Source organism: Nylanderia fulva, unplaced genomic scaffold (genome assembly GCF_048542155.1).
Source record: "Nylanderia fulva isolate GAGA-0341 unplaced genomic scaffold, ASM4854215v1 Scaffold7, whole genome shotgun sequence".
Classification (NCBI taxonomy): Eukaryota; Metazoa; Arthropoda; class Insecta; order Hymenoptera; family Formicidae; genus Nylanderia; species Nylanderia fulva.
In genome coordinates this window covers 3,450,974-3,477,136 of record NW_028190807.1, presented here as the reverse complement: position 1 = coordinate 3,477,136, position 26,163 = coordinate 3,450,974, and the positions used below count along the sequence as shown (strand labels likewise).

The window sequence follows — 26,163 nt, the reverse complement described above, 5'->3', positions numbered from 1 at the left end:
CGTTCGCCTTCTTTTCTTCTGCTTCCGACACACATTTTTTGTAAAACTTCTCTCTCAAATTGCACTAAACTTTATGTATATGTATATGTGTGTTATGTTATGTGTTGTATATTACACGGTGAGAAGAAATTTCACGGATGAAGAATGGAAAGAGAGAAATCATTAAATAAATATCGCTTCTAAAAACTAGTTTATATATACATATAGAAAAGATATATATATATATATATATATATCTGATTGTAATATATATATATATATATATATATATATATATATATACAATATATTACAATCAGAGAACAGAATGTTTGGTAGAGAAATTATATTATTATAAGAAATTAAAGTTTTTTATTTGTTCAATTCAATATTCATCGTAAATGTGAAAAATTTGAGACGAAAATGTGACATAAATACTGCACCATTTAATAAATTATAGAAAGAGTATTTCATGTATTCTCTTCTTTTTTTTAATGCAAAAAATTTATGTTTCATTGTAGAAAGAAAAAATATGTAGAATATAAATTTTCAACTAAAAATCTTATTCAAAAATAAAATTCCTATGTTTTATATTCCATGTCTTATTGCTGTATGATTTTTTTATCAAATTTTTCTCGTTGAAATTTCAATAAATAAAAAACGAACTTACTATTCTTTTTTTTTATTAGTTGTATTTTTCACAAGTTGATAAATTTATATGAACGGATAAAAAATGTTCTCTCAAATTTTTTTATCCACTACTCTGTTTATTATAAAAAAAGCTTGCCGTTCTGCAAAACATTATATAATATTTAATACAGTTAGGAAGTACATTATAAAGCGTCAAAAAGCTGCTCATATCTAAAATGACTTACCAAATTGTTTTCTACGTAGAAATGATGCGCGCGCGGTATCACGATGATGTTCTCAGCGATGTAGCTCGTCTTATTTGCCGAGTTAATTAGGGACTAATTACATTCCAGTGTGCATCTACGGCTGGTCTTGTTATTTGCGTTAATATCTCAGCTTTCATTGCTTTCGCGCGGCATATAGCTAGTTAAAACTTACGACATAACACCGACGATAAGCTTAGCATTTCCCCTTAACTAGCGTTCTTCTCCCCATTACATCGGTTGCTCGCAGATTTCATTTAATCGTCGTATGATGCGCAAATTTACTTAAATAATGCTTTTATCGCTCGGCATTTATCTTCTAAAAGAAAATTAAAAGAATCCCTACCTCTCTTTCTTCTCTTTCGATATTTAAATTTGAATATCAAAGAAGCAGAAGAGAAAAACACAAAATTAGTTTCTTATCCTCGACAAATCTACCAAGTTACTTGAAATCAGATGGAGAAGAATTCGCGATTTTTTACTTATAAAGTGCGATTCTTTTAAATAATACATATGTATAAGGCAGCACACAATTTATCGTATTTGTTGGAAACCGGATGAATATTTTTCATTAGACAAATTCTGTTGCAAGACTGCTAACGGTGGAGTCATCCGCGGAATCGAGGCAATTTTTCGCGATTTGTTGGCCGCAATAAATCGTTGCGGCGTATTCGATATGGCTCGTGATAAGACGATAGGTGCCGCCAAGCAGACAGATTACTAGGGGATATCGTACACAGATCGAATTCGATTTGCAATATTCAAAAAGGGGAGGGAGGGAGCTCGTTCAAGCAGAGGCGAGCAGAGCTTCGATTGAAAATAGTTCGGTTTCAATCTCGCCCATCTCGTGGTTCTCCAGAGCTCCTGAATAAACACTGACTTTCTCGTTCCACCTAACCCGAAATCAATTCTAGCGAATAACCGGGGTGTTAAGTTCGCTCAAGGCGACCTCCCTCCTTTCTTTTCTCGGTCGTTCAGGGAAGGGATTACAAGGGGTGAAATTTAAGGCTCTCTGCGGCCACTCTTCGGAACCGACACGCTCGAAATAAAAAGCCACGGGATAAGAGGCAACCTGCGCACGATGCAGTAGTGCAACCACATCCATCATCCTACGTGCGGATTAAGTCCTATCTACGGGATAGAATCTCGTTACCAAAGATGATGACGTGTGCTCGTCACATGACGTTGTATATTTCCTTCTTTGTCTCTTTTTATTGCACAAGATTCGATATGATACGCGGAATGAGCAAATATATTCACGAGCTGCATACCATCGCTGAACTATAGTATAACTCTCGCTCATGGAATTGGAATGGTGCTTGCTCTTCGGAAACTCTCTGTTCACCAAATATGTTTTCCTTGCATCATATCGAATTGCGTGTTACATCGATTACATCGTCATAAGTGCTCTAACGCGCAACAATTTAGCGGAAATATTTTATAGACGTAACATATTTTTTTTTTTTTTTAATATATAATTTAAGCGATTTTTTGCAGAAGTAAACGTTATGCAAATTAAAATCTTTTTTTCAAGATTGTTTTATAACGCGTCTCTGCATATTTTATGCGTGTATTATTAAACGAGTCACTTTGCAATACTAAGATTAAAAAAAAATCAGAGATTAACATTGCTCTACCCACATGCGCGTCGTTTAAGTTGCCGCGGATAGGATAGCCATAACACTTTTGAATGATGCATAACAACTTTTTTAAATATGCATAAATTAAAACTGCACTATGTTCATTTATTTAAATTTTAAATTTTACAAACTGCTCGCTTTGTTAACATGATACTATAGCATATTACATCTACCGTCACATTATATGTATATATATATGTATATATATATATATATATATATTGTCCTATCCTTATAGAAAAAAATATTAAGCTATTGCAGACTAAAAATATAATCTTTTATATGACACGAAATACTGTAATAATGTAAATATAACAGTATATGACAGAGGAGATATGTCGACAATATTGTAACAAGTAATTGTAATTTACTTAATGCATTCGTATATTTTTGCTCGTACTTTCAGAACGTTGCGTCGCGAATAAGAAAGAATAGATATCGTATTCTATAAATAAGAACATTATGGATTCGATGTAAATTATGAAATGAAGACGGTAAATTATGAAATGATAACAAGAAATACGCCTAAGTTCGATAGCAGCTCGTTCTTTTAGATAAATGAACGTCACGTACGTAAAAACCGCACTTTTTCCGACAGCACATTCCTTAATGATCATAATATCGTCATAAATTAAGCTTTGCGGTCAAAATAGTTTTCGGTAATATATCGACGCTTTTAGTATTGGAATTTTGTTTTCAAAGCGTTGCTCAACGTGATAATTAATTTCTGTCAATTGCAGGAAATAAAGTTTCGTAAAGTTACGAAAAAAAAACCAGAATTAATGATTCGACGAATGAATTGAATTGAATTCAATTTCTACAATAAATAAAAGTACTCGGACGTACTTGTATTTTCCTGCAATCAGAGTGTCTCTCTATATTTACTTCTAATTTAATTATTTCATGACCGTCGACAGCATATAAGCCCACACCTGCATCCGACAGTAGTACAGGAACGTAGTAAATATATAGCAATACTATGCGACATACGCAAATGGTCGCGCAAGGTATAAATTTCCCCGTCCCTGTCTGGGTTTCATATGAAGCGTGCCATTGAAACGTGTTTTTGCTATGAATTCAACAAATATTTGCCCGCGTGACATGGGAAGGTTGACACATGCCGTTATGAAAAAAACCACGAGCGATAAGAGATCAATCGCGTGTACGTTATTTCACGGCGTGTAAAATTGCATAACCGTCGATAGAACAGAGAGTTACATAGGGGTTACAATCAATTTTCATTTAGCGATACACAGTGAAATCAATTTTAATCGCACCGTGATAACAAAACATCAATTTTCACGCGATATATATGGCGGTCTGTTAGCAATAGCTATTAAAAATGTCGCGTGAGGTATTAATTATTATATTTCTAAGCGTATCCCGCGCTTAATAATTGTCTCGATAGAAATTTTATTTTCGCTAAACGTAACTGAGCTCATCTTCATATATAACACGCTGACTTGTAGATATAAAAAAAACGTATGTCGATATTTAAACGAACTTTTATTGTCGCTTCTATACGTGTATATGCATCTGTCGGTACGCAAGCTAGTTCTTCTAAACGTTTAAGATATTTACAGGGAGAAATGATATTTCCAACCATCTTCTGAATATATATATATACAGAGAATATACGACTCGCGGCGCAGCGCTTCATTTTAACTTTTCCTCTCTGTTTATTCCACGGCCTCTCGGCGTTTTATCCAGCATCTTCTCCGCCTCCCTGGCCGATTTCTCCCTGCGTTTTGCTTCGCTTTCTTCCCGCAATATTTCTTTGCTTTCTTACGCGAGAGCGCGATTTTCCCCGACGATTCACCCTCCGTCTTAGTAATAATTGAATTTGCGTTATATCGGCGCACTCGCGCAACGTTGTTCCGGACGAATGTTTCGCACTTGAGGAAGAGGGAGGAATAAAAAAGGGAGGAAGAGGAAAATATATATAAAACGTAACGGTAGGGCGGAAACGAGGAAAGTGCTCGTGTATTGTTCCTTTGCTATTGCGCAGCAATCCGATTAGACGGATCCGCGGTACGCAGAGTGGACTGCGAGAAGCTACCCTTTGATTTGAAACTTAATTTGCTCATCGAGCGAGGAACAAAGAAAACCAGCGCGACCCTTCGCGTAACAAGGCTTCGCTTTCGTCTTTAATGCGGAATTTCCTTCGGCTTATGATTTAAAGCATCATCGTATAGATGCATACAGTTATGTGCAAAATAATAGCACCGGTTGAAAAAATCAGGGAATTTGTATGTTTCCTCGACCATGTTTAATGACTGTATATCTAGTATTGAATTCTGACTTTGGTGGTCTTCGAACGAACGGACGCAATATACAAATTTCTCTCATTTTTTTTAACCGGTGCTATTATTTTGCACATAACTGTATGTCAGACATTAGGGATGAGTTTTTGTATAAAGAGTGTTGCACATATCTATGCACTTATAATATATGCAATTATCTAATTTGATAGGTATATGTATGTATGTACATATATGAGAGAGAAAATTGAATATATTTTATTTATTAATTGAAATTATAAAACTCGTATATTTAATCACTGGAATTAATTAACTTTAGTATATGCGATCTACGAGTTCATCGCATTTTAAAGTTTTGATCCACGGACATAAAATTGCATCGACACGAAATACGAATAACGTACAGGCGTAATTAATAATTACTCTTTTGCGCAAATAAAATGGATAACGAAACGAAACAGATTTCGTCAATCTTTTTTTTTCAGTGATCATCATGTAACAGAATATTCGCAAGTATCGACATGTTAATTAACAATTAACTTTTTGAATCTTATTAGGTATTCTACATAATATGAGCGAAATTAGTATATTTTTATCTGATAATATAATTTATCTGATTGTTAACTTAGTTCAATCAAAGTTGTCTTTAGTTGAAAAATAAATGAAATCTAATTTCTGTAGAAATAAAAATAATTGATCTTTTATTTAATTTATTAATCTACAGATAAAAAATAGAATTTAGAATAAAATTTCTTTCAAATCTAAAACATTGCTGAACTGTTACAAAAAATATATTGTGTTCTTAATCCGACGAATATTGACATAAGGTAAATATTGTATAAATCGAAATTTTTATTTAAACAAGAAATGTAAATATATTGCTATAAAACAGACGCAAAATCCATCAGTAAGATTAAATTTTGTCGCAATTATTTTTGAACTTCTGTTATATCATTGACGATACATATATCGAATCCTAGTTATCTCCATATATCTGTCAATGTATCACGTGCAACAACTGCCATATGCCATTTTTATCAGGCTTTTTGTTTTTTTCCCCGAACAAACGCAGTTAACGATTATTGCGCTCTTTCTCGGCTATCCGGTATTGTTAAGCCAGAACTATCGGTGAAAAAAGCGGCTTACGCGACAACGATCGATTTGACGTCGTTTACTTTCCCTTAACAAAAAGTTTTTTTCGTTCCTCGTTGTTTGCTGTACCGTATATGGGACCGGAGATTGTTTTCACTGTTCTATAGACTCCTATCGAAGTGGGAAAAAGACATCCTTTGTTTCCCTAGGTTTTTTGCCAACTCTCTCAAACAAACGATAGCATATATATTTTTTCAGACGAAACACACGTTGCGCTAAATAATTTACACGTGACATTGTTATATACTGTTATATTATACTCCAAATGCGCGCGATAACTAAAAAGCTCCACATCGTTAAAATAATTTTAATACTATTTTTATGAAATATTAATTATATATGCATCTGTGCTAATTGAAATTGTTATATTTGAAATACGATAATAGACATTTTATTGTTTCAGCACCACCCTTGGTTCAAGTGGCATTCTATAGAATCGTGAACGTTGCACTATCCCGAGACTAGAACAAACGTAAGTTACATTTTTAATAAATTCTCTTGAAGTTGTAATTTATTAAGCATATTATTTTAGAATTAATCGTATTTACCTAGCAAAAATTCTATTATTATTTAATTTCAACGTTTAATATTTATTATTCCGAATTCATGATCTGAAAAATTAATTTCTAATTTTATATATCATTTGTATCAATTTTGATTGTTAAAAGAAATTAACGGAATGTAAATATAAATAAGTTTATTTTAATATTTATAAATATAAATAAGTTTATTCATAAACATAAATTTATTTATAAATAAGTTTTTATAAATAAGTATTTATAAATTTTAATATTAAACAACTATTTGCGAGCGTAAGGTTTATGATTATTCATCAAATAATTATTGATTATGAATGCTATAAATCATGTTACTATTCGTGCCCTTTAAAAAATATATTAATCGATATTTCTTTTTTTCGATTAATAATTTTTCTTTTCATTTTTATTTTTTTCTGAATCGATAATGAAACGTTCTGAATTCTAACGATAAACTATATGTTCGCAATATTAGCGAAGAGCGCATCTCCTCTCAAAAGTCCTATTTGTCATATCAATTCTAAGTCAAATGACAAAGCATCGTTGTAAACAAGACAAACAATCACTGCGACACGACGAGACGAACAATGCTGGCATTCGTCAATCACGAATGCTGCCCTTCGGTAGTTAATACCAATAGAAAGAAAGACGAAAGAAAAAGAAAAAAGGAACATGAGGTATCGACAACGCATTTTTGTTTTTTTGTTTTTTTTTATTATTGCACTGATGGTACTATTATAGTACCATCAAAAAATTTCTCATATTCATCTAGCTTTCGTAAAGCACAAAAGAGAAAAGGAACAAAGTAATCAAGATGAGATTCTCTGACTCCTTGTGAGTAGATATAGATATATATGTGAGGCAGAAAAAGAGCTAAATCTTCCCATTCGCCGGACTATTCAATGTAACAAAACAGCTATTCCGATGTCGAAAGATTACAGGGAAGGACAAAGCACATATGGCTCTAACAGTATTCCGAAATCGTAAACGACAAACGTCATTTGTAAAATAAATTTGCATATGGTTATTTATTATTACAAGCAATATTTTAAGCTATTGCGAACAAGGATATATATGATTGTCCAAATATTGGAATATATAGATATAGGAGTACGATTCTCGAATATTATTATAAATAACAACATATTTATGAAATTGCGATATACTCTGCTTTATAACGATTTTTAATTATCCCCGCATTATATAATTTCCGTAATCACAATATTCGTTGCGCAAAATATATATACATATATTTAAACGAGAGCTCGCGATAGATAACGAGTTCAGTTCTGGGAATTTTATTCGAAGCTCCGTGGATATAATTTTTTGCTATAATTGCGCACCGTCTCTAATAAGTTTTCTTCTATTAAAATGTATGTATAGGTAGCACAAACGGAGGTCTTCCACAACGGCGAAGTGTAATAATATTGTCATCGTATCGCGAATGCGCAATTTAATCGGCCACGCGGAGGGAAAACAAAGTTGTCACGTGTGGGAGTTTCGCGAATTGGTCTTCCGCATCGGCGCAGCGTGCGAAAGTGCGGAAACCGACTTTGACGATGCTCTGATAGTTTCGCGTGACCCGAAGTTAATAACCCCGCGGCGCCAAACTTTCGCGGACAATGTTCTCGGCCGCAGATTTATAAGATTCGGCCTTATTTGAAAAGTTTATGCAATTTCGCGGTCCCCGGCACACGGCCTGTAAATATTCGGTCGAACTTCGAACTTTCCGAATAATGCAGCTGAGGTTTATCGAAAAGGGCAGACACTACATAGGGATTAGATATTGGAAGGAACGTAGCATCGCATGTCATGAATTATCACATTGATATACCGATTGACGGCTTGAAATTCTGTCGAAATCTTATTAAAAATGAAGCTGCAATTAAACGCTGTGATAATTATATATACTGCAGTTATTTAAAAAATATATTTATAAAAATATATTTATATATTGAATAATATATTTATAAAAATATATTTTTTTATATAAAAATATAAACAGAGTAAAAATTGTTGTTTTCTTTACATTGAAATTATCGAAATTCGATTGCAGCGCGTATCCATTATAACAAATAGCTCATATTTATTAATTTATGTTTATTTTTGAAGAAATTGGATTTTTTATCTTTAAAATATTTTAATATGTTTAAAATGTTTTAATATTGTTTTATCTTTAAAACATTTTCTCGCCGATTGAAATTATTATATATTATCGACATATAAATATTATGTATAAGTACATACACATGCACTTTATAAAGTTCGATACAATATTAATACATCAAGCCATGTACTTAGTTGTACATCATATTTTTTAATTAGTAAAAAAGAATTTATTGGCACATACACATGTACGTGATTATGTGTAAATATAATAAAAATAATGGCCAAGAACAATGAATCTGAATATGACTTTCAATTTTATAAGTGATTTTGCAAAAGGGAATTTTCACGTTTTTCGTATTGATTTTTGCACACCCATTTCATCCTGTTTCTTTTGCTACTCTATCTTTAACTATCAAACATTTCTATTTTCGGAATTGCATTTCTGTGCAAAAAATTTCCCATACTTTTTGCAAGTATGTTCAAAGTTAAACTTTAACAGAAAAGAATTCAACAGTCCGTTGAAAGAGGTACCTGACAAAAGGAAATTTAACCGTTTGTAAAAAAATTTTTTTAACAATCTCTTCTTGTTGACCGTATAAAAGTTATTTTCTTAAAGAGAAAAAAGATCGATTCCACATCTCATTATCATAAGTATCATAATTTTTAATTCATCCATTCTCGAATACATCTCGCCATTTTGTGAAACAAGCAGATCAAAGTTAAAAATAAAAGTTTGCAGGTCAGAATAAATTTACATAAAAACTTTCTCTCTCTCTCTTCTCTGTCAGTTGAAATCGCTAAACAGTATATTCTGTAAATGGATGCACGATATTCAATGAGATTTTAATCATATTCCCGCAGGTAACAATTGCATTGTATACATGTATATTTGTATATATTGATAAGCAGATCTTCCTCTCATAAGAGGATGCAGAATTTGGTTACACAAAGGTGCATTATCGAATCCATGAAAGCGACAGGTGCATATCAACTTATTGTTAGCATCTCTATTAATATGTTCTATAACCCGTACGTTAATTATATTTGCATTAATATAGAAATTTGTTTTGTTCCAAGGAACGTGAGATATTATATCTAAGTATTGTATATACACACGTTCGTTATACGTCTAATAATAATATTTAACAATTCTTATAAAAGTACGCTGTATCTCCTAAGAAAATATAAATAATTGTTGTTATACTCCAGAATTACAAGCTTCTAAAAGCCACGTCGGATGTTCTTTAAAATACACAATGCCTATATTTACTCGACTAGCTTCTCTTGTATACACTGACGTATATTTTAAGGTGCCATGATTTCTCCTTTTAAACAAGCAGATAAAGAAATATACAATACAAATAAGTTTGTATACGTTTCTGCTACTAAGTCTATTAATAGTAATTGAATTTTTTTTGGACATCTGTCATCGCGATAACACATATATATATACATGATCTATTCATATTAAAATAGAGCGTTAATAAAAAAAAACTGTCACAAATAAAATCATTAAATGGTTAGCGATTTCTAAGTTGAGAGCGGCCAATAGTGGCTAACCACGCTGTCCTTATTCCTGCGATAATTAACTATTAACGACTTATCGAGGAAAAAAATGACCTCGGTCGAGAGTTCACGCGCCCCATCCGCGTTTATAATTAGAAAGTCGATTACCATGGTGCCCCCGTCGTGTCCCACGGTGACCCGACATAATGAAAACAGCAGCCCACGATAATTCACGGAAAACAACGCACTTTACGGAACCGATCTCGCACAGCGTTAACTAAATATCAAATTAACTAAATTCGTTTACTTGCTGCAAACCGGGATTACAGCGAGATGAAACCATCTCCTTCTTTCTCTCTCTCTCTGTCTCTCCAATAAAGTGTTGTACTATATAAAGTCATGTGTTATTATATCATCATATATATATATATATATATATATATATATATATATATAACACACACACTTCGATATTCACGTTGATATGCATATAGCGTAATTCGTAATTCATATGATGCGTCGTCTGGTCTTAGCTTAGTCAATATTTATTGAGGGAATTGATTGTCTGCAGTCTGCTTAATACGCATAATTTCACACGATGAAATTGGATCAGTTGAATAAATAAACCTGACTCTAGACATAAATATATTGAACCGGCTATTTATTTATACCTTTGTTAAATTGACGTCTTGATTGACTTCAAATATTGCCACGTCATATAGAATATATATATATATAGTGTGTGTGATTATATAGATCTGAAAATAAAGAAAAGAGTAAAAATATTATCATATCTGGTTTCTCAATGTTTTATAAAAAAAAAATGTATAATTGCATTTTTATGTTGACTTATTTCGAACGTTTTTATCACATTTTTATTTTTAATTCTTATATTTTATCTTATTTTAATTTTCTCATTTTGATTCTTGACATATATATTTTGGTATGCATTATTTTAAAATAAATCTTTTCTATCTTAGATTTTATTATTTAATTTCATGATGATTTATTTCAAAAGGATTAAAGATAAAGGTTACTGCATTTCTTTATATATACTATATCCATCACGGTAGATCTCACTGCAAGATTATTCAGAACGTAGGCAAGAGATGTAAAACCCGCTCTTTTTAAATAATAATGAGCAAACCGCGGACTAAAGATTCTTAGTTAAACAATGTTTCGTAACAAAGTCAAGCTGGAGGTCACAATAATAACTTTAAATCCACTTTGTACGGAGCGATTACATCGAAAATGAAATTCTCCTTCTCGCCTCACGGCCATTTGTATCACGACTCGGTAATTTAACAAAAAGTTGCTCGCTCTATTTCGTTATTACGTTTAAGCGCTTCCAACTTATAGGACGAGGGAGGACTCTGACTCTCCAAGAAGTTTCAATGGAGCGCGCGCGCTATACATGAACGTTTTTCTCGTCGAAGTCCCGGTCTCCGGCGTTCATCCCTGTGCTTCGAGCGCTATCTCCAAGTACATATAACACGTATAAATCCGCCCGCCATAACTTCTTTGATATTCTCTCCGTAAGACGGCCGCCGCGTCGTTCAATAATCCTTGTTTCCTCGTCTCGGGGAAAAACTTTTTCCCTGCAGCTCTTCGGAGGGGCGAGCACAATGAGTTGCGCGTATTCCCGGTTCCTCGCAAATTACAGATTAAATCGCAACGCTTTCCTAGGAAGCACCAAGTTCCCGAAAACAACTCACGCGACTGCGAATCGCGTTTACGGGGTAATCTGCATCCTACTTAATACGAGGTCGCTTCGTGATAAAAGATCTGCGATTCGCGCCACTTTCCTCGCCCGACTTACTCGACGACTCGAGAGTTTTTTGGTGTTTATTATTACATTTTTTTTTTTTTTTTTTTTTAACGCCCCCCATATTTACGAAAGCTGCATCGTAACGAGCGACTTTTGAGAAGTCACTTTCTAAGTATATCCGCCCATACCGACACTCACCGTACACCGATCGTTACATCCGCCAATCATCGACCAGTCTCGCTAGCTATATTTCGCGAGACCTTACTTTATGCGCGAAAATATAGGACGGTCAGGGGAGAGAAAGAGAGAGAGGGAGAGACCCGACGGGATAACCACCGCCTCCGGTATGTTGGCTCGCATGATTGATGAAATTTGTGTAGGAGCAACAGGGCATACTTGTGCCGCGCCGTAACCTCTCCGGGAACGGAATGTTCTTGATTGATAGAGGGTGTCCGAATTTGAAATTCCACCCCCGAGAAAATCGACTCTCTCCTCTCTTTTTTCTCTCCGTATTGTTTTGTTTGTTTTTTTTTTTTTTTTTTCCTTTCCTTTTCTTTTTCTCTCCCCTGTTGCGTGGGCACGCGAACGTGTCGGACACACGCACTACGTCCGCGTCAAGCAACTTCCGCATTTGGGTGGGAAGTTCCTTCCGGCACGATAGCACACGCCAAAGGACACTCGTCTCTCAGCCGACTATCGTTCATCCGGGCTAAAAGTCGCTTCGGTCCGTGTACAAGCGCCTCACTTTCTCCATATCTAACGTTCTCTTGTTGGTTAGCTATTTACAAGTCAAATGCGGTCGATCGATACCTACACGACTAGGTTTGAAGGAAAGGAGACCGCTGTCGCGGAAGAGAAACGAGAAATCGACGCATACAATATCACAACGGGTATCGTCCTTTAGTATCTTAGCGTTTGACATGCATAATATTAACCCCGTTGTGCGCTTTTTCCGAAAATATACCACGAAGAGGAGAAAACGCTCGCTCCGTATCATGTATCATGAGCAATATATATTTCGAATAAAGTGTACGCTACGGTTTTCAAAGAACGCTGTTTTACCTTTCGAATCTAAAAGCCGCTGACAAAAGGAAGGCCGAGGCGATATGTATGTGACAGGTTTAAAGAAACGATGCGCTCTCGCGTACACATTTATTCCGATCCCGGCCGGACCCCACCGATCGAGCTTCAAAAGAACTGCTCTCGCAGCCACCACGACAATAAAGTCCCAGGATTGCGAGCAAGTGCAGGCAACCGCGGCCGCTCTTTGTGGATAGAGACTTCAAAAAGTTCGCGGCACCCCGGCAAGTAAAGTCGACCGCGCGAAGCATGTATATGTGAAAAGTTGGCGGAAATCTACAACGGCACATAACGTCGGAACAAGTTTCCCGACAGGTCCCGGTGCGATCTTCGGCACGAACAGATTCCTCCTCCGTGACGTTAATTCGCCGTGATGCGCCGCGTTTGCTCTGTACTTCTGGGAACGAGAACGTTATACATGTATTTCACTTTTCAATAATTCCGCTGTAACGCTCGCCGACGATTGAACCATGTTTAATTCAAGATCGTCTTTCTCGCCAAGACAATTTCATTTTGTTTCAGCAAATATATAATAGATCGTATAGGTGCATAATTTATGTCATATTTTAGGATAAAATTAAAATTAACATGATTTTGAACAAGAATTTATTTAATCACAAATTGCCATTTAATGGGCAGCTTATCGATTCCAAAATGCATCTTCATCAAGTAGGACCTTTAAAATCATCTTTGGACTAGTCTGACAATTCTAACATTCTTTCTTAATGTATCGCATAAATCTTTCGTAGCCGTAGTTGCATTTTTACTCTTTTACAATTCGTAGAATATACAAGGTCTTAAACGAATTATATCGACTTCATGTTTATGTGCAATGAATTGAAATGAATAAAAGCACGTGAACTTACAAAAAGAGAGAGAGAGACAATATCAGGTACCTAGTATGCGACCAAGCTAGCGATTCAAATACAAATTTATAATTTATAATAATTATAATTATAATAACACACAATAATTATATAATCAAATAACTATATAATAATAATAATAATAATAATAATAATTTATTACGTGTCGAATATATGCGTACGAAATACGGCAGAAATGATGCGACGACTTAATATATACATTTGCAAGAGTTTGTAGAAAGCGTAAGCTAAAGGACAAAGTAGATAAAAAAAAAATTACTTCAACTCGTCAAATATTAACTCGGATGAAAATTTATATCGTGCTCTATCCATGAACTGTTTCGTATTGTTCCGAAATAGTTTTTGTCCCCATCAACATTCGCGACGTAGCTCGGATACTTTTTCCTTCTCGTTGATTTAATTCGCGGGAAAGACCTGGGATGAGAGAGAGTTGCGCCGTCGACGGGGAAGACTAATTTGATGCACAACCTCGGACTCCACGGCGATAATAAAAGGGTTGAGGCGTGGTACTCTAGTCGTCGCGTTGTATTAATTTAACTTTGGCGAAGCGCGTTGACGCGACGCCGTGTTGAGGAGTACGCGAGTGCTGTAACGGTATTAAAAGCTAAATTGCCAACAGTAGTCCCCGGCATGGCCGGAAATTAGCGAGGTTGACTAACAAAAAATAAAAAAAGCGACAGACTCCTGGGAATACCAGGAGAGAGAGAGAGGAGGAGGAAGAGGAGAGGAAGACAGAGCGGCCGTAAGAGACGAAGAAAATCCCGAAGGTCTCCGCCAAACTGGCCTCGGAGTAGTAGTCGAATACGTAGTTGGACTTCTCCGATAACACGGAAAGTCGACTTTAGTCTCTCGTACGGTGAGCCACGAAACAACCTTGCGTTAGGTAGCGGCTTATGCTGCCCTATAAGAAGCAACGAGGTGCATTTAACACTTGCATATCGATCGAAGCTGCGCGCTTTGACAAAATCCGGATCCGGGAGAGCGCACACAAAGACATATTCTATAAAGTTATATAATATAATATAATATATATATATATATATATATATATATATATATAATTATATGTAATATATAATTTTCTATGCCATATGTATTAATGCGTTTCACAATGCACCGGTAAAAACATATGATGATGTTTATATCAGCATAAAATCATTACGTAACCACGTAATTTGCTCGGTATTAGTCAGGAACAATTATTTCAACGTATATTAACCAAAAGTGTCAAATAGCGTGCCGGATATTTGTATCGCATACAAATTATTCAAAATTATTAAGCACCCGCATATTATTTGGTAATAATTAATTCCTGCTGCATATACGTAATATGATTATTCGATCGTATAATTAAACAATGATCTACATTCATGTTCAACTATCAATAAAATGATGAATGCGCGTGAATCGCAAAACTAGCCTTGATAAATATTAATATCGTAGCTTTCATATAATATGCATATGCATATATATATATATATATATATATATATATATATATATATATATATATATATAATGTACCTTGACGTAATGTAATCACGAAAGACGAAACTCCTCGTTTCGTCATATGCAATTCCGTTTAAGTAAATAAGTTGTACGGTCGCGGTCTCGCAGTCACGTTCTAACGTCATCGCCCACATTTTCTTTGTTAATAGGCTTCCTCGAGATGGGACCGAGAACGACAGGCTGGTGGTTGCTCTGTGCGGCGTTTCTGGTCGCCCTGTGTCAAGGCCACGAGCAGGACTGGTTGCATTGCCTGCCGATTTGCAGGTGCAAATGGGTGTCCGGCAAGAAAACCGCCGAATGCATTAAGCAGAATCTCACGCATGTGCCGGGAAACCTCTCGAGCGAGATTCAGTATCTCGATCTCTCCGACAATCGCATAAGTCATCTCACGTACAATGCGTTCGAGCGCGTCCATCTGGTGAATCTGCATAAATTGGCGCTGCGCGAATGCGGCATCGAATCGATTCATACGAACGCTTTCAACGGCCTCAAGATCATCATCGAGATCGATCTGTCGGGTAACAATATCCGTACTTTACACCCGGGCACCTTCCAGGAGACTTTACGATTACGGGTATTGTTACTCAATCAGAATCGATTGAAGGTGCTGGAGAACGATCTGTTCTTCAATCTCACCTTTCTGCAAAAAGTGACGTTGTCCGAAAACAGATTGGAGCGGATTGAGGAAAGGACGTTCCGCAGACTACCGGAATTCGCCTCCCTCGCTCTGGACGGGAATAACTTCAGTACTTTGCAACTGCAAAGCTTCGAGGACCTTCCTAAACTCGGTAGCCTCGAACTTCGGAATAATCCCTGGAATTGTAACTGCCATCTCAAAAGGTTTCGCGACTGGGCGATCGAAGAAAAGTTATACACCAAACCGACCACTTGCCAGCAACCGCCCAACATGGCCGGCAAGATGTGGGACGAAGTTACCAGCGACGAGTTCGCGTGCAGACCGAAAATCATCGCCATCGGCCCGGCGACCAAAGTCGAGATGGGCAGAGGAGACGTGACTCTCTCGTGCAAAGCAACGGGAATCCCACGTCCTCAGGTAATTACACTTTCGTGTAGACGCCGGAAATAGCGCTCGCGGTTAAATTAATCGTAGACCAACCGTGGATTTCGCTTAAAGAGTTTGCGATTTTATAGTTTACCAATTTTTTATTTAGCGATTCTTCTACATTTAATTTCATTCTTAAGAAATCGATTGGCCTTATTGGTAAATGAAGTTTCCGATAGAGTTGATTTTTTTTCAAGCATCTCTTAGCTTCTTTAGGCGGGAATTAATGATATAGCGTTAAGATAGTTGTAAGATGAGTGTTATAGTTATTTATCTTATATTTCTTGGTTTAATAGTGTTTTCTGTTAATACTTTGCATTCTTCTATATCAAAGGAATTCTTTCCTGTTTATAAATAAATAAATTCTTTTACCACTACTCGTGATTATTTGTTTCAGCTGTCATGGGCCCATCGTACACGTGTCTTAGACCACTCTTCCAGACGTCCTAATAGCGACAGAGGCTACGTGCTATCAACCAGCCACGATTGGCTGAATCTCACGATTTTTGACGCGACGCCTTCCGACAAAGGCGATTACATCTGCCACGCTAAGAGCCCAGGAGGCGATGCCGAGAAGAACGTGACCCTGGCGATCGTGAGCGACGCCCTGGGCAGCAGAGACAACGTTGTCAACCTGCCACTCATTATAGGGCTCACGGTCGCCGCCCTCTGCCTGCTGATAGTCATGATAGTGCTTAGCGTGTACTTCTGCCAGCGTCGCCGGACCAGGCACGACGAGAAGGGTCTCGAGGCGGCGTCCTTGGAACATCACGGCCTTGGCGAGCAGGAGAAATCCCTCATCACCACCATCAATCCGGTGGTGAAGCCGCCGAGGCGCTACGAAGCACCGTCGGTGACGTCACACGGTACGGAGATGACGGAGCTGAATCGCACGTTGCTCGACAACGACTCCGTCTTCGGTCAGTACACAGCCTATATTACTAAACAGTGCGCGGCCAGATGCTAGCGAGAGATTATTCTACATTAGACTCGACGGATCTCGAAACATTCGCGGACGTTGATTGAAAATCGAAAGTCATCAACTTGATACGTATCTTTGATGACCCCGCGCAATAATATCGATCATTGAAGTAACATTCTTGACCCCTCACGGGGAAACGAAAGACGATATATGTCGCTTATATATAATGTACAAATAACGTGTGCGTGTTTGTACGTATGTGTGTATGTGTAATTATAAATCCATTTGTTTCATCTGTCGAATACGAGAATTCAGCGACGGTTTAATCAGGTGCCATGGATTTTAAGATAAGGAGAATCCGCCAAATGGGACAGTTAGGAGACTAATAAGGATTTGTTAGGAAAGTTTATGATACTACCGAGTATTCTTGAATATGTTATAACATCGTGCTGTGACAGCGCGAAGACGTAGGTCATCCGCGTTCGACATTATTGTCTAGAAATAATATTTTTTGTAGATATGAGAAAAAAGAGCAAGTTTTTTTTATTTAAAACGCGCGAATGTTAATTATATAAATTGCATAGTAAATAGCTGGAACGGTATATAATTGCACAAGTAATGACGACAATAAGGTTTACCAAGATTGTTTTGCGTATATCAACGTGCGAGCATTGTTAATGAAAATATTTTTCGACGAAATTACGCAAATAATTGTATGCGATAATAATAAAAATGTCAAAGACATCTTAACTCGATAAGATTATCGTCCGAAATAGCGAAATATTGTAAAAGAAGAAAACATAACTTGCACGATAACGCGAGATATTCGAAGCATGTAGCAAAGTTGATGAATGCCATATAAGTCTCACGGAGTAATACGATATCGCCGAATGTTTACGCATAATCAACAACCCTGATGCAACGTAAGTTACATTTTTCAAGCAAATTAATGAAGCGCGCTCCCGGTTGCGATGATATCGCGACTAATCCAATTAAAAGCACTCATTCGCGCTCATCAAGGATAATATGATATTAAGCCAATTTTCGCGTCAGGATCTTACTAAGGCAATATTCCGGCGATGCAACCTTGCCGCACGCGTCTGCATCTCGCAAACTCTCCCGCGCATATTTTTTTTCTCCCCGTTTTTCTTTTTCTCTCTCAACAACCTCTTCTTATTGTTAGATTTTCTTTTTTAACGTTCGCCCTTCTCTTTTGTTCATGTTCTCGCAGCTGACGGTGTCGGGAGCGGTGTCGTCGACAGAGTAGGCGACGACGAGAGGGAGCACGAACTGGCTACTCCGGAACTCGACGGAGGCGGCGGAGGCGGTAGCGGAAGCGGCGGTACCGGCGGCACGTTGCTGCGGGGGAGTGCCGGTTACCATCGACAATATCCACCGGACCTGCTGGCTTTTTCCGGCGGTCGCGGTGCATCGCCAACCAGCCAGACGTCAATGGTGACCGACAGCGTACGTCTGCCTAATCAACACGCGACGACGACGACAACGGCGACGGCGATGGCGTCGTCGTCCTCGTATAGCTCGCCGCCACCCGGCCAGTTTCATCCAGCCGCCTTCAAGACGTTGCCGCACAGTCGCAGCGTGACGCCGTACAGCTTCGGACCGTCGTCGTCCTCGTCATCGATGGCACCGGTGTTACCGCGTCACGGCTACGTGACGATTCCGCGACGACCGCGGGCGCCCAGTTGGAGCAGCGGACCCCCGACGTCGCCGACCGACATCCTCGAGCCGGTTTATGATAATCTCGGGCTGCGCACCACGGCGGACGGCAGCTCGATGCTATCGTTAAACAAGAGCCCGGAACCGGCGTCCATGCGGGGCCGGCCGCTTCCGGTCACGCCAGGCGGTTCGCACTACGGTACGATTCAACGTAGCACGCCGAACATTCTGACCGGCAGTCCATTGGACCGGGCGGCACCGGAAGGCGCGGCCGAGTGGCCGATCAAGCTACCGGACGAGAGTATGAACGGTGGCCATTCGCTGCTGACGCAGCAGCAACAAGCCGCGACCAGCAATACCCTCGGCAGGAAAGTGCCGCCTAGACCGCCTCCGAAACCCAAGAAGAAATCCGCCAACGGGCCGACGCTGTACGAAGACGAGGGTGAGGACGGCACGGAAGTATGATATCACGGGTATCGTCCGCAATGAGGACGATTGGTCGTAGTACGCCACGATGGGGAGCGTGCGACCACATTTACAATAAACCGGTAGTGCCTTTCGAAACGCGCGTTTTCACATGCGTAAAACTTCCACTTCGCTCGGTGAGTCGCACTCATCTGGAGGATGACGACTCGGGAAGACTTACAGCATCGGCTCGCCGAAATCACTGACGATGATGTTGAGACATACGAAATACGGCGATCGGACAAACGTGTCACCTGTTTCCTTCCTGCAAGTCATCTCTTCCCCTTCCTGTCTTTCCTGTAAATTATTTTATAAATTATTTATTGTATGCTGCGGAGAGAGAAATTCAAATCCAGTGGATCGTGCGATCCGTATGAATCATCTTTTTTAAACAGTCCGGTTATCGATGAGGTTCTCTATTCCTCGTTTCCTATGTATTATTTTTTCTTTTTTTTTTTTTTTTTTTTCGTCGAGTTCCTTTAGCCTTTTATTTGGCGCCAGCCACGCGCGGTGAGGTGATCACGTGATAAAGTGAACACATTGTTCCGGACACATTGTTGCCGGTTTAGTCGATAAGGCGAAACCTGTTTAGTATGAAATTTATGCGAAACAGGAGAAGCAACTGCTGCAAGTGCTGAACACAAATCGTTCGTGTCAAGAGCGATATCAGTGATTTCGTCTTCTTTATCCGTAAATGGATAAAATCGCGATCGTTCCAATACGATTCACATGTACAATATAAACGGAAATGTTAAGATTCAGACAAAGCAACGTTTTGCACATGTTACATTTATGCGGAAAACGTAATGAGAATTTAACATTGTTAAGAAATTATATAGCTGTTACATGTCATCCTGTCGCGTTTCTTTTTTTTTTAATGTCGAAATTCCGACGCTTGTATCGAATTGTAGCAAGGACCGTCGCATTTTTATGCAACGCAAACTCTCGAGCAAAGCTTACATCGAATGGCGTAACGATCTATGTCCCTTTCCCCTCTGTAAGAGCATTGTTACACCGAATATTCGTAGAGATATCCCGTACTCTGCAAACGACATTTGGTATCCTATAATCATTAAAAGATATCCTTTGCGAGATAATTATAACAGGAAAATGATATTATCTACTCCGTATACTTTGCATAATCAGAAACTGCAGTATTTTGTCAATTTATTGTTACAATTATTCTACTCAATGTATTTTAATCCACGCAAGGGGTGTATATTAAAATTGAAGATGATATCGACAAATGTCGTTAACAAAGTACGTAATATAATACTACTATATGAGGTGCCATGTTTTGTATTATGTTAAACGGATAAATCTCTATTACGGCAATGTATAAACCTAAAGTAGATGTAAGTGCGATGACACTCGAAAGCGTGTTTGAACCTGTAAGAACAAATGTATTATGAAAATACGATTAAGACGGTGTGCAACCTAAAGAAAAAATGTGTACGTAGGTAACGTCTGTCTCTGTCAACGCTAACTTGGCACGAATATCGTGACTTTGGAGTTTCGTATAAATCAACTATCGTCGGAATAAACGAGTGATCAGACTAACAGCGTATTTTGGAAATGTGGTTAATTTGGCGTCACTGTCCAATTGATCTTCGCCGCCACAATCATACTAGGTATAATTAACACCAAAAATGGCTAGTTTAATGTATATATACACCGCTGTATCGATCGACTCAAATTTACTTCGGAATTTCGTATTAATTGAACGCGCGTTTCAATTAGCAAGCAGCAACAGAATTTCGATTGTTAACAATTGCAGCATCGCGCATAATATCTGCACTGCGCGAAGAATCATTGATCGGAAGTGGAAACGAGCGTAGTATGCAGAGCTCGGATGCCGATCGCGAATCAAAAGGGACATTGCGGAATGCGAGGATAAATGTTAGATGGACATGATTTAAAAAGATGGGGATATTACGACGTGTCGTAAACGATGGAATTTAACGCGTCACTATTTTGAGATACGCTCGAACGCTGCAATTCTACCATCGACGACAATATATCGCCAAGTAGAACGTCCGTGCGAGCTATATATCATCGACGAACGAACGGACTTATGGTCCCGAATACCTGATGGTCGATAAATCGTCTCTTCTTGAAACTAGAAAACATGTGACTTGTCGAAGCGATTGTCGCGCGCGCGCGCGCATATATACACAGACACACATACACAGACACACATATACACAAACACACACACATATATTTTTACACACATACAAACGACCGAAGCGCATTTTTCTTTCGTTGAAGTTAATGCCTTTTTGACGGGGAACTCATTCGAGCTTGTCTTTTCTTTTCTTGTTTTTTCTGCGATGCGATTCCCGCGATATGAGTACAGATCGTCCCCACTTGCTTCCATTATCTTCTATGCCGGGGTTAATTCTGTCGATTTGCCATTTCCGTTTTCGCCATGCGACATCAAGCCGCTATACATCGTGATAAGAAGTGCTTACGTGCTTACACACCAGCACAAAGAGCGCCGCTTCACCCGTAGGTGATATTTCACCGGGGGTAAAGCGTGTAGGGTAGGTAGGTAGGTAGGTTGGTGGGTAGGCGGGAGAGAACGTTCTTTAACTGCGAATTTATCGCCGACGAGCTACCCCACTCTTTATGCTTTTGTTACCTTTTTATCCGGGAGATTAACGTTCTATTTCTCTGGCTTTAGCAGGGATTTTTCGGACGCGATTATATACAACTTGTTGCGATTGCGCGCAGGACGGCTGCAGTTCTCTCCTCTCCTCTATACTACCGTAACAAAGTGCCGAGTAGTCGGGAAGATGTATTTCCGATGTGAATCTTGCGCGCACACAAGCGTGACTTACCGTCGAACGATGCTCGAATCCAAAGGACGCTCTCGATCAGCGCGAACATCCTGTCTTTCAGACGACTCGCGGACCTGTTCGGGCAAAACAACGACGAATTCTTCTCCATAAATGTATTACGCGGGATCGTGTCGCGATATACGGAAGTGACGCACTTTATATTATAGATTTAACGAATCGATCGCTTTTTTCCTTTTATACAATTGTACGAGAAAATTTTAATATTTCGATATTAAATACTTTAGTACTCTTCGAACTAGCCAATTAAATTAATTTTTTTAAATAAAAATTACTTAACTTGAATATATATAAGTAAGTGAAATGTATAACTATCTATCATTTTATTAAGTGCTCTCCGAGATTTTATCAATCAAAAACAAATCTTTTGATTGTATAATATTATACATGCGTATAAATGCTGCGAATTTAATTTGAGGGAATAATTTTTTTAAAATTCTTTCTGTTTTTTTTTATACACGTTTCTCTTTTGAAGATTATTTTTTACATTTCTCTATCTCTCTCGATGACAGTTATCCCGAATGTGAGAGTCACAAGAGCATAGCGTGTGACGGTCATTGATATAAAAAAAAACAAAAAACGAAGGGCTTTATTCATGCCCACTTTATGTGCCGAACAGTATTAAGCTCTCGATGACTGCAGTTCCGAGCGCAAAGAAGGCGAAACCGCCCGGGTGAGACGTGACGGAGAAAATAGCGACGCGATCGTGTCGCCTCGATTTTTTCGTTGCGAGCGACGATTTATAGCGGCGCGATATGTATATTTGTATTCGCGGTAGCTTAAATAATGTTCCCAGTTTTTCGTGCCCTAGTGCCAACCGACGGCGATGTTCCCGTCTCCGTTTCCTCCGACGTCGAATATTTAATTTTTGCGCCTCTGTCTCTCTTTTCTCGCGATTTATTCCAGGTGGCAAAAATAGTTTTCACGTCAAAATGATTACTTTTGCCACCTGGGTTATCACTGTTCCATCCAATGCCTCGAACACGATATACATATATATGTATATATATATATGTATGTATGTATATCGCAAACGAGAAGTTCACACATTGACGTGACCACGAAAAATCGAGCTCGCACGATCGGAGAGAACGTCGACAGTATTTTAAGCGGCCTAGCAGAGTCGCGGATCGCCCTGCTCGACCACCGTGCCATGCCATGTACATACACACCCCTTTCTCTATCTCTCTCCCTTTCTCTGCACCCTATATCCATACACACTTGTTCATATTGTAAATGCTGTGCGCGATGGAAGCTAGCACGGCACGTCCGGTCGTTACGGCGCCACGAGTATATTTTTGTAATTTTGTATTTTGAATTGTGCTCTCCGCGTGTGCGACGTCTCACTCCGGTCCGGAAGCCGATTAGCGGCGACGAGAGAACCGGGTCTCTCGTTTCTATCGATATCACCATACCGTACATACGTATGTATATACACTGCGATCGTAAACCCCCGGATGCATAGTACTCGCCGAGGTGGGTATTGGAAGACCCACCGATGCACGTTCCATTTAACACTATGGGAAAGTGCTGCGCGCGTCCGACAGTTAACGAAGCGAATGTGTATATGTATATATATATATATATATATATATATATATATATATATATTTGTATGTATGTATGTATGTACCCTGGTGCGCGGCATCGGGATAATTTATTGATTGTCGCCGAATTGTATCCGCCGAATCGCGACTAGCGAAACCGTCTCACCATCTATGCAGCTCTTACACCGCGAAATGTTCGACACCGAGCGATCACGATAATCACGGAAACTATTTCGAATCCGATCTCGTCCCTGTCAACGCGTATCTTCCTTACGAAGCTCTCTACAATTAGCGAGGATCTTGTTATAATCCTCAACAACGAAATAATTAAGATTCTTCGAGATTCTTCGGAGATTTTTATCCGAGTGATCCGAGACTCGAATAAAATTCTTTGAACGCTATCGAAATAATCGAATTCCCGCGTCTTTTTTTCTTCTTTAAAGAATAAAAGAGTCAGATTTATTTTGCATTGTTTTCTATATTGATTGTCAAAGATATTCTGTTCTTTCACATTTTTGCTAAAGATTTTTATTTCATCATTGGTCCAAGATTTTTTTATAAAATTGTTGAGACAAAATTGCTAGAGGATTGATGTAATGTATTCGAGAATAAAATTAAAAACACGACTTCTTCGTATGAATAAAAAATAAAGACAGAGATCATTTAACGCTTTCGCGATAATGTGGTAAATATCGCAAATTCTCAGCGTTCAATTATCCATCCAACTGTCGCATTGTTTGCATGAATAATAAAAGAATCAGATTTATTTTGCATGATTTTTTATTGATTGTCTAAGATATTCTAATCTTTCGCGTTTATGGCTAAAGATTTTTATTTCACTATCATTGATTCAGATTTATGATAATTATTGATACAAAATTGCTTGAAGATTGACTCGGGAATAAAATTAAAAACGCGACTTCTTCGTATGAATAAAAAATAAAGACAGAGATCATTTAACGCTTTCGCGATAATGCAATATATATCGCGAATTCTCAGCGCTCAATTACCTATCCAACTGCCGCATCGTTTGCGTGATATTTCAAATATGCACACGCACACTCCTCGCTTCCAATACCCTTCGATTTGTACGTGCTCGTGAAGTGTAACGCTTAATTTACATTAAAATAGCATATAATTTACTGACTGACACACAAGCAAACTCGTTTAGGCTATTTTGTAATGCTCTGCGCACAGGTGAAAATTTAGTTTCGGCATTTATCAGATTTATTAGTGGCGTCATTTTAATAATATTAACATATATTCATACACAAATTGTATCATTAATATCATTCATATAATTACAAAATGATCATGGTTATTCAAATTATCAAATAGTTTTAATGATCCAAATTATTCACATTAATTTTAACAATATTGCGGATTAAAGCATTTGGAAAAATTTTTTAAATATATCAGATTTCGCTTTCAATTTGCAAATGTATATGCTTGTACACGAAATAGCATATATTGATTTGATAAAACAACGCTTCACTCTCTGCCAATGAGCGGTCACAATCGAAGGTACCGTCCAGTAGACCGGTCCAATCTTACTTACAATATTCCAAGCAGTTATTTACGTGCGGATCTAATTAGAATACTTTTTATAAAACGCGTGTATTTTGTAGAGTACAGTTCAGTGACAGCATTCGTATAGACTTAACGTATTATGCCGAATACTTAGCGTTATGCATTTATGCAACATTCCGTGAGAATAATTTTGTATTCTACGATATTATATATAGCATGTAGAATATTCTATATATTCGAGCAGTTTAGTTTCTTCCCCAAAAAATCGCGCGAATATTAATTTAAAATTTTTAAAAATCAAATTTAAATGGTACGCACATACATTCCTGAGCCAAGTTGAAGATATTCGGAACAAATTTTATGCATTTACTTATTACACATTTTTTTACATTGGATTTTTATCAAATAAAAGTTCTAATGTTCTAATTTTATAGCGTGCAAAAGTATTCGGTAGATGATTTAACTATTTGTCTCTCTCAAGACTGACATTCTTAGAATTAGGATAATGTCTTCTGGTTTTATACCGGAACTCTATGGACGTAATCTTTTCGATTATTTCTCGATAAGAGGGGAATTGCATTTATACGAAAGCACATAAATAATCGCAATGCCATCATGAATGCCACCTAAATGAATTGGTGCGCTTTACATCGTAAAATCGTTTCTTTCTACAGAAAATATATAATTTATCAATTTATATATACATATATATATATATATATTTGTATATAAAAATAACAAAAAAATTTATGCGTAAAAAGATATAAACAGTCAATAT

At 37.7% G+C, this 26,163-nt stretch overlaps 1 protein-coding gene across 2 annotated transcripts in view; it reads left to right on the top strand.

Annotated features, from left to right (window-relative positions):
* Positions 1 to 24,621, top strand: part of kek5 (leucine-rich repeat, immunoglobulin-like domain-containing kekkon 5 protein) — a 213,406-nt gene extending 188,785 nt beyond the window's left edge. For both annotated transcript variants that reach the window (XM_029316135.2, XM_029316134.2), the window contains 4 exons: positions 6,329 to 6,397; positions 15,470 to 16,374; positions 16,781 to 17,303; positions 18,537 to 24,621. In XM_029316135.2, coding sequence (XP_029171968.1) covers positions 15,481 to 16,374; positions 16,781 to 17,303; positions 18,537 to 19,447 — 2,328 coding nt within the window. In that variant the 5' untranslated portion in view covers positions 6,329 to 6,397; positions 15,470 to 15,480 and the 3' untranslated portion in view covers positions 19,448 to 24,621. The remainder of the gene's footprint in view (positions 1 to 6,328; positions 6,398 to 15,469; positions 16,375 to 16,780; positions 17,304 to 18,536) is intronic.
* Positions 24,622 to 26,163: the final 1,542 nt, after the last annotated feature.